This window comes from Triticum urartu, chromosome 7A, assembly GCF_056163025.1.
Source record: "Triticum urartu cultivar PI428250 chromosome 7A, HENAU_Tu73, whole genome shotgun sequence".
NCBI classification, from domain to species: Eukaryota; Viridiplantae; Streptophyta; class Magnoliopsida; order Poales; family Poaceae; genus Triticum; species Triticum urartu.
In genome coordinates, this window is record NC_141879.1 from 214,584,362 (window position 1) to 214,594,981 (window position 10,620).

Here is a 10,620-nt window from a genome sequence, read left to right on the forward strand (position 1 = left end):
TGCTAAAAGGTATGCAAACTCCAACGATCCTTCTATGGACTGGAGCAAGCATCTCGGAGTTGGAACATACGCTTTGATGAGGCGATCAAATCATTTGGGTTTATACAAAGTTTGCAAGAAACTTGTATTTGCAAGAAAGTGAGTGGGAGCACTACAACATTTCCGATAGGTATATATGGATGACATATTGTTGATCGTAAATGATGTAGAATTTCTAGAAAGCATAAAGGGTTGTTTGAATGGAGTTTTTCAAAGGAAGACCTGTGTAAAACTGCTTACATGTTGGGTATCAAGATCTATAGAGATAGATCAAGACGCCTGATAAGACTTTCATAGAGCACATACCTTGAGATGACCTTGAAGGAGTTCAAGATGGATCAGTCAAAGAAGGAGTTCTTGCCTGAGTTGTGAGGTGTGAAGTTAAGACTTGAAGCTCAACCACGGCAGAAGAAAGAGAAAGGACGAAAGTCGTCCCCTATGCCTTAGCCATAGGCTCTATACGATATGCCATGTTGTGTACCGCGATGTGCCTTGCCACGTGTCTGGCAAGGGGGTACAAGAGTGATCCACGAGTGGATCATTGGACAACGGTCAAAATTTTCCTTAGGAATAAGGAAATGTTTATCGGTTATGGAGGTGATAGAGAGTTCTGCGTAAAGGGTTACGTCGATGCAAGCTTTAACACCTATCCGGATGACTCTGAGTAGCAAACCGGATACGTATAGTGGAGAAACCATTTGGATTAGCTCCAAGTGGAGCATAGTAGCAACATCTACAATATGAAATCGAGATTTGCGAAGAACACACGGATCTGAATGTTGCAGACCCATTGACTGACACTTCTCTCGTAAGCATAACATGATCATACCCTAGAACTCATTGAGTGTTAATCACATGGTGATGTGAACTAGATTATTGACTCTAGTAAACTCTTGGGTGTTAATCACATGGCGATGTGAACTAGATTATTGACTCTAGTAAACTCTTCGGGTGTTAGTCACATGGTGATGTGAACTATGAGTGTTAACCACAGAACGATGTGAACTAGATTATTGACTCTAGTGCAAGTAGGAGACTGTTGGAAATCTGCCCTAGAGGCAATAATAAAATGGTTATTATTATATTTCCTTGTTCATGACAATTGTCTATTGTTCATGCTATAATTGTATTAACCGGAAACCGTAATACATGTGTGAATAAATAGACCGTAATATGTCCCTAGTAAGCCTCTAGTTGACTAGCTCGTTGATCAATAGATGGTCATGGTTTCCTGACCATGGACATTGGATGTCATTGATAATGGGATCACATCATTAGGAGAATGATGTGATGGATAAGACCCAATCCTAAGCATAGCACAAGGTCGTGTAGTTCGTCTGCTAAAGCTTTTCTAATGTCAAGTATCTTTTCCTTAGACCATGAGATTGTGCAACTCCCGGATACTGTAGGAATGCTTTGGGTGTGCCAAACGTCACAACGTAACTGGGTGTCTATAAAGGTGCACTACGAGTATCTCTGAAAGTGTCTATTGGGTTGGCACGAATCAATACTGGGATTTGTCACTCTGTATGACGGAGAGGTATCTCTAGGCCCACTCGGTAATGCATCATCATAAGGAGCTCAATGTGACTAAGGAGTTAGCCACATGATCTGTAACACCCACGATGCGGCTATATCTCCCACGTGTCGGAGCATGACTTATAGGCATAACCACATAGTAGGCATGTCGCAAGAGGGGTAATCTTTACACATCCCATGTACTGAATAAGAAAGGGATAAAGAGTTGGCTTACAAACGCCACTTCACACAATACATAAATATAGCATTACATCATCCAGAATACAATCAAGGTCCGACTACAAAACCAAATAAAGAAAGACAACCCCTAATGCTAGATCCCCGATCGGCCCGACTGGGCTCCACTACTGATCGACAGGGAACGAAACAACACAACGAACACGGTCCTCATCGAGCTCCCACTTGAGCTAGGTTGCATCACCTGCACTGGTATCATCGGCACCTGCAACTGTTTGGAAGTATCTGTGAGTCATGAGGACTCAGGAATCTCACACCCGCGAGATCAAGACTATTTAAGCTTATGGGTAGGAAAGGGTAGTGAGGTGGAGCTGCAGCAAGCACTAGCATATATGGTGGCTAACTTACACAAATAAGAGCGAGAAGAGAAGCAAAGCAACGGTCGTGAACTAGAAGTGATCAAGAAGTGATCCTGAAACTACTTACGCAAAACATAACCCAAGAACCGTGTTCACTTCCCGGACTCCGCCGGAAAGAAACCATCACGGCTACACACGCGGTTGATGCATTTTAATTAAATTAAGTGTCAGGTTTTCTACAACCGGATATTAACGAATTCCCATCTGCCCATAACCGCGAGCACGGCTTTAGAAAGTTCAAAACCCTGCAGGGGTGTCCCAACTTAGCCCATCACAAGCTCTCACGGTCAATGAAGGATATTCCTTCTCCCAGGAAGACCCGATCAGACTCGGAATCCCAGTTACAAGACATTTCGACAATGGTAAAATAAGACCAGCAAAGCCACCTAGATGTGCCGACAAATCCCGATAGGAGATGCACATATCTCATTCTCAGGGCACACCGGATGAGCCAGACGTCGGGTTGGCATAGACCCTGGTTGCCCAAGGGGCGCCGGACATCGCTCAAGTTGGAGCAACACTTAGAGAAGCACTGGCCCGGGGGTTTAAAATAAAGATGACCCTTGAGTCTGCAGAACCCAGGGGAAAAAGGCTTAGGTGGCAAATGGTAAAACCAAGGTTGGGCCTTGCTGGAGGAGTTTTATTCAAAGCAAACTGTCAAGGGGTTCCCATAACACCCAACCGCGTAAGGAACGCAAAATCAAGGAACATAACACCGGTATGACGGAAACTAGGGCGGGAAGAGTGGAACAAAACACCAGGCATAAGGCCGAGCCTTCCACCCTTTACCAAGTATATATATGCATTAATTAAATAAGAGATATTGTGATATCCCAACAATAACCATGTTCCAACATGGAACAAACTCCATCTTCACCTGCAACTAACAACGCTATAAGAGGGGCTGAGCAAAGCGGTAACATAGCCAAACAATGATTTTCTAGGACAAGGTGGGTTAGAGGCTTGACATGGCAATATGGGAGGCATGATATAGCAAGTGGTAGGTATCGCGGTATAGCAAAAGAACGAGCAACTAGCAAGCAAAGATAGAAGTGATTTCGAGGGTATGGTCATCTTGCCTACAAAGTTCTCCGAGTTGACATAAGCTTGATCCTCGTAAGCGTACTCAACGGGTTCCTCGATCACGAACTCGTCTCCCGGCTCTACCCAAAGCAAGAACACAAGAAAAAGAACCAACAATCAAACATAGTGCAATGTGCAAGCAACATGATGCAAAACATGGCATGACATGCGGGATGTGATATGCAATGCATATGCGTCTCTGGAAGGAAAAGATTGAACCATGCATCCACTTGGCAAACCAAGAGTGCTGCTGGAAATATGAGTTGATTTTGGTCGAAATCGATATAAAGATCACCGGAATCGGATGCACGGTTTGCAAATGGCAAGCAAAACAATAATGGCACAATTCTGCGATCAACAGCAGGATGATATATAGAATGCACCAAGAAACTAAGCTACTGCACTACAACATAGCAACAAAGCACATGGCAGTGATCTACTCAAGATGCTTGACAAAAGATGAACACTAAGCTACGGCTAAATCACACAAGAGCAGGTTCAAACAAGCATGGAAAAAGTGCAAAAGATATCAACTTCACAGACTTAGTGAAAATATCAACATGCCAGGAATTAACATCAGGAAGACATGTTTAGAGAAAGCTAACAACATGCTAACGGAACATATCATAGCAATACAAGGCATGGCATGAATCTACTCAAAGCATATAATAAAAGTCCCTTACTGACCATAAGCCAAAAGGGCACAGAAAATATGATGGCACCCATGTAAACATAGCAAGTTTCGTTAACAGATTTCAGACTTGGCAGAAAACTGAGCATGGCAAAAATAGAATTATGAAGGCATCTTTGCGAGCTCGATTCACTCAACACAAGGCATTGCATGACAATATAAGCATAAAAATAGCAAGAAGACATAATCATGAAACTAACAAAGGCAATATCAAGTTCATAGCATGCATGGATCAACTACAACAACCTTGGCAAAATTGATTAACATGTAAACAATCTGCCAGGAACATTTTATAGCAAAAGTAGAGAAGGATTAAGTCATGCTAGGGTACTCCATAATTGCAAACAGGGGCATGGATGGATAGAGCACAACCATATGTCAAAATCATCCTTAGTGAACATACTCAAAAGAAGCATGGATATCATTGTAGCAACATGAATACATGGCATAAAAATAACAGCAGGAAAATGACTTAGTGAAATCCTAAGATCCTGAAATGAGCAATAACACAAGAGCTACTTTGCATGCTTGTGCTAGTCACCACATTGATCACAAAAATACATGGCATACACCCTTGTAAAGATGGCATGGCATAGCCCAAATCACATGTAGAGCTCATGCCCATATGCAGCACACAATAAATGTAGCAAAAATGACAAATGCTCATACTCTGCTAAGAAACAGGAACTAACATTTTATAGCACTCTTGCATCAACTATTTGGGCATTAATATGGACTCAAACAAGCATGGCACAATGGAACAAAATGAAGTGCACATCATGATGAACATTTTGATGTATCATGCATGCAAAACGGAGCTACGAATGAGAAGTTATGATGCGATGAACATGGCCTGAAAATATGAGGGGGGAAAGGACTTAGTAGAAATTAGACCTCGCGGGAAAATGGACGAAGGGGTTCGGGACGAGTAGGTACGGGGGCGCGTTTGGTTTGGATCCCGGTGGATCTCGTCCCACCTGGACGGATCTGACCGGATCCGAACTCCGGTGAGGGCGGCGGCCTCCGGCGAGGAATGAAGGCGGTGGCGGGCGCTGCGGTGGCGAGGTCGGCGGAGGATGCCGGCAGGGTTAAGAGGCGGCGCGCGGCGGCGAAGAAAGGCCGGTGAGGTCGGTCGGAGCGGATCCGGAGCACGCATCGGCGGAGGGGCAGGGGCCGGCGAGGGGCGCGCCGGACGAGGCGGCAGGGCGGTGCATGATGGAGTGGCGGGGTGCCGCGCACGCCGGCGAGGGGCGGAGCCAAGGCGGGGCGGCGGGGCGGCAAGCTCGAGTCGGCGACGGGGTGAAGGCGGCGGGGCGGATGGGCGAGCGGCACGGGCGGTTCGGGTGGCCGCGGGTGACGCGCGGGCCGGCAGCGGGCGCGGAGGAGAGAGAGGGCGGCGGCGTGCTGATGTGGCGGCGGGGGATTGGGCGCGGGGTGGCGGAGGCTGAGGTGGTGGCTTCGGATTGGCCGAAGGGACATGTCCGGCGGTGCGAGGAGGAAGACGGTTAGGGTTTCATCCGTGAAAATTCGGAGGGAGACACAAATATATATAGGTAGAGGGAGCTAGGAGAGTCCAAATGAGGTGCGGTTTTCGGCCAGGCGATCATGATCGAACGGCCGAGAGGATGGAGGGGGTTTGGATGGGTTATTGGGCCACTTTGTAGGGGTGTTGGGCTGCAACACACACGAGGCCTTTACGGTTCCCCGATTAACTGTTGGAGTATCAAACGAACTCCAAATGGCATGAAACTTGACAGGCGGTCTACCGGTGGTGTACCAAGGCCGCATGGAAAATCTCGATCCGTTCCGAGAAAGTATAACACCCGCTCATGAAAAGAGGCAAAAGGGGGGGGGGCATCAGGGGACATAGGAGTGTCGGATTGCAAAACGGACAACGGGGAAAATGCTCGGATGCATGAGACGAACATGAATGCAAATGCGATGCACATGATGACATGATATGAAATGCATGAAAATAACAAAATGCAAAACGAAAACAAAACCCAACCAAGAAGGGAAAATCATATCGCATCCCCGGAAAAGGCAAGAGTCGGAGTTACAAATATGGAAAGTTGTATCTGGAGTGTTACATGATCATGTGTTACAGAACGAGTAAAGAGACTTGCCGGTAATGAGATTGAACGAGGTATAGAGATACCGACGATCGAATCTCGGGCAATTAACATACCAATAGAAAAAGGGAATTGTATACAGGATTGATTGAATCCCCAACATCGTGGTTCATCCGATGAGATCATCATGGAACATGTGGGAGCCAATATGGGTATCCAGATCCCGCTATTGGTTATTGGCCGGAGAGATGTCTCGGTCATGTCTGCATGGTTCCCGAACCCGTAGGGTCTACACACTTAAGGTTCGGTGATGCTAGAGTTGTTATGGGAAATAGTATGTGGTTACCGAAGGTTGTTCGGAGTCCCGGATGAGATCCCGGACATGACGAGGAGTTCCGGAATGGTCCGGAAGTGAAGATCGATATATTGGATGAAGGGTATTGGAGTCCGGAATTGTTTCGGGGGTACTGGGTGACGACCAGCGTCTCCGAAAGGGGTTTCGGAGGCCCCGACAAGCGTTGGGAGGCCTTATGGGCCAAGGGGAGGGGCACATCAGCCCACTAAGGGGATGAGCACCCCTCCCACCCCATCTCACGTAACCTGGAGAGGTGGGGGCGCCTCCCCTAGGGTAGCCACCCCTCCCGACTTGGGGAGGGGGCAAGTTTCCTAGGGGTGGGGGCGCCCAAACCCATCTAGGGTTTCCCCTGTGGCCGCCGCCCCTACCCTAGGGAAACCCTAGGGCGCCTCCTCATCCCCCCTTCCACATATATATAGTGAGGGAGAGAGGGCAGCCGCACCCTTCCCCTTGCGTAGCCCTCTCCCTCCCCAACACCTCCGTAGTAGTAGTAGTAGTGCTTGGCAAAGCCCTGCCGGAGAACTGCAAGCTCCACCACCACGTTGTCGTGCTGCCGGAGCTCTCCCTCAACTTCTCCTCTCCCCTTGCTGGATCAAGAAGTTGGAGGCGTCCCCGGGATGTACGTGTGTTGAATGTGTAGGCGCCGTTGTTCGGCGCTTAGATCGGAATCGACCGCGATCTAAATCGCTGCATGTACGACTCCACCAACCGCGTTCTTGTAACGCTTCCGCTTAGCGATCTTCAAGGGTATGAAGATGCACTCCCTCTCTCTCATTGCTAGTATCTCCTAGATTGATCTTGGTGACACGTAGGAATTTTTTTGAATTATTTCTATGTTCCCCAACACCAGGGCAGATGGGATCTCCCCTAGGGAAACCCTAGGGTGACTTGCCCCCCAAGCCAGGTGAAGGCTTGCCTCCCAAGCTAGGTGGAGGCTTGCCTCCCAAGCCAGGAGGTGCCCCACCTCCCCTGGTTACATGAGATGGGGTGAGAGGGGCGTTCAGCCCCTTAGTGGGCTGGTTTGCCCGATCCCCTTGGCCCATGAGCCCCCCCCCCCCCAACAATTGCCGGGACCCCCCGAAACCCCTTTCGGTCATGCTGGTCATCACCCGGTACCCCCAGAACAATTTCGGAATCCAATACCCTTCGTCCAATATATCGATCTTCATCTCCGGACCATTCCAGAGTTCCTCGTCATGTTTGTGATCTCATCCGGGACTCCGAAAAACCTTCGATAACCACCATAATGGCTCAACTATACTTATATCGTCACCAAACATTAAATGTGTAGACCTTGCAGGTTTGAGAACTATGCAGACATGAGCGAGACACCTCTACGGTCAATAACCAATAGCGGGACCTGGATGCCCATATTGGTTCCCACATATTCTATGAAGGTCTTATCGGTCGAACCTAGATGTCAAGGATTCAGCTAATCCCGTATGTAGTTCCCTTTGTCTATCGGTATGTTACTTGCCCGAGATTTGATCGTCGGTATCTCCATACCTAGTTCAATCTCGTTACCGCAAGTCTCTTTACTCGTTCCATAATACAAGATCCCATGGATAACTCATTAGTCACATTGCTTGCAAGCTTACTGTCATGTTGTATTATCGAGTGGGCCCTGAGATACCTCTCCGTCATACGGAGTGACAAATCCCAGTATTGATCCATGCCAACTCAACGGACACCCTCGGAGATACCTGTAGAGCACCTTTATAGTCACCTAGTTACGTTGCGACATTTGGTACACACAAGGTATTCCTCTGGTGTCAGTGAGTTGCATGATCTCATGGTCATAGGACATATACTTGACATGCAGAAAACGATAGTAGTAAACTTCATATGATCATATGCTACGTTTATAGTTTGGGTCTTGTCCATCACATCATTCTCCTAATGATGTGATCCTGTTATCAAATGACAACTCATGTCTATGACTAGGAAACCATAGCCACCTTTGATCAACGAGCTATTCAGTAGAGGCTTACTAGGGACATGTTGTTGTCTATGTATCCACACATGTATTTTGAGTTTCCGGTCAATACAATTATAGCATGGATAATAAACGATTATCATGAACAGGGAAATAGATAATAACCAATTTATTATTGCCTCTAGGGCATATTTCCAACAAATGATCCGGATGATCTTGCCGGCGATCCGAAGAAGAGGGGTAGAGGAGAAAGTTTCAACGTGCGGGAGGACGAGCAGTTGTGCGATGCAGTCTTAACCACTAGCCTGGATCTGATCCATGGCACTGGGTAAAAGGGCACAACCTTTTGGAATAACATTGACAAATGGTTCCATGAACACAAGCATTTCATACCTACTCCGATGCGGTCATCAACAACCGTGAATCAAAGTCCCCCAACCATCGATGGTACACCATCCACGAGGCCGTCTTGAAGTATTGCGGCCACTTTAAGAATCTCATCGCACGATGGCCTAGCGGTGCGCAAATCCACAAGCAAGTTCATTTGGCCGGATGTGCATACTTTTGTTGATCACTAGCCAACATAGTATTGTAGCCGGACAGGCATAGTTTTGTAGCCGGATATGCATTGTATTGTTGATCACCACCCGGATGTGCATCTTGTTGATCACTAGCCGGATATACATAGTTTCATAGTCGGATATGCAAAGTATTGTTGATCACCACCCGGATATGCATACTTTTGTTCATCACTAGCCGGATATACATAGTTTTGTAGCCAAATATGCGAAGTATTGTTGGTTACTTGCCGGATATACATAGTTTTGTAGCCGGAAATGCAAAGTATTGTTGGTCACTTGCCAGATATGTATGCATAGGTCTTGACAATGTTATATTTTGTAACCATCTCAAGCGTGTATGTTCAAGAAGTTGGAGAAGGTAAACTTCACTGTCATGCATTGCTGGTTGAAGTTGAATGGGAACCGAAGTGGAACCTATTCATAGCCAAGACCGCCGCCCAAGTCACCGAGGAAGAAACCGTCGACCCAGCCAACCCAACAAAAGAACCGTCCAAAAAAATTATAAGAGGGTTCTGGAAAAAGAAGTGAGAGGAGGAGAGGGCGGAGTGAGAAGGTGCGGTTGCCAAGTCGATGGAGAAGTTCAAGAAAATCTTGTCTAAAATGAGAAGGTTTACGTCAAGCGGTCCGATATCAAGAAGGAGAAAAAGGCGAAGAGGTTCAAACTGTTGATGGAGACGACCGAGAAAAAGCTCGCGCTCAAAGAGAAGTGGGCCTTGATCGAAGAGAAGAAGGCAGAGCTCGAAGAAAAGAAGGCTAATATCATAGCCGATGCGGAGGGCGTCAAGATGTTGTTCTTTTTTTGAGCAGGAATAAAATTCATTCCACTTAGAGCCGGCGCATCATCTCAGTGTCAACCAGAACCGAAACGAAGTCTAGGGCCTCTACAGCCCAAACAGAAAAAGGGACAGCAGCCCTCAAACCAAATTGCGGCAAAGAGTGCGCAACCCTATTACATTCCCTACGACAGAACATGGACTCATAGGAACCAAAAGAAACATGGCATACACTCTTAGCTTCCCTGAAGAGAACACCCAACTCTGCTGTGTCGTAGTCCCTACCCTTGAGCGCATTGATCATCATTAGACAATCTGATTCAAGGATGATACGCTGAGCACCTAGATCTGCCGCGCCCTCAATAGCTTTCATGCATACACTGATCTCCGCTTGCAGAGGGCTCCGGACATACTGCATCTTCCCAGCCGCCGCTGCTAGGAAATTTCCCATCTCATCCCGAATTACAAAACCCCAAGCACCCACCTCTGACTCCGCAAGGAAGGCAGCATCCATGTTTATCTTTACCCGACCTAACTCAGGGGCAGTCCAGGACTGTTTTTGCATTCCTTGTGTGTTGCCCCTAGCCTGCAAGTTCTCAAAGTCTTGAACGTGTCTGCTAATGACCCCACTCACTTCCTGAGTTGTTTTCTGTTTGTCACCCGTATTCGTTTTGTTTCTCGTAGTCCACCAGTCCCATAGGAGTACAACCACCCGGTGCTTCTTCTCTTCTGGCAGTGCACAGACAACATTTATGACTTGGAAAGAGTCCTTACAGTCGCACATCAATAGGCGGGTCTCTTCCAGATTCTGCTCTCGCCAAACCGCCTTCACACACTTGCAGCGGAGGAAAATATGTCCACCATCTTCATCCAAGCGATTGCACATAGGGCAGCAGGTATCGAGCTCAATGTGTTTCCGTTTTATATTCATACGAGTGGGAAGACTGTTATGGGC

General features: G+C 47.2%; 1 protein-coding gene across 1 annotated transcript; it reads right to left on the minus strand.

Annotated features, from left to right (window-relative positions):
- Positions 1 to 9,717: 9,717 nt before the first annotated feature.
- LOC147959066 (uncharacterized) lies at positions 9,718 to 10,179 on the minus strand. Its single transcript, XM_087532445.1, has one exon. The coding sequence runs from the start codon at positions 10,177 to 10,179 to the stop codon at positions 9,718 to 9,720; it is 462 nt and encodes a 153-aa protein (XP_087388571.1).
- Between the last annotated feature and the right edge of the window lie 441 nt (positions 10,180 to 10,620).

What these genes read in the sequence shown, in the direction of transcription:
- LOC147959066 (XM_087532445.1), bottom strand. Translation starts at nt 10,179, where the DNA reads ATGGATGCTGCCTTCCTTGCGGAGTCAGAGGTGGGTGCTTGGGGTTTT.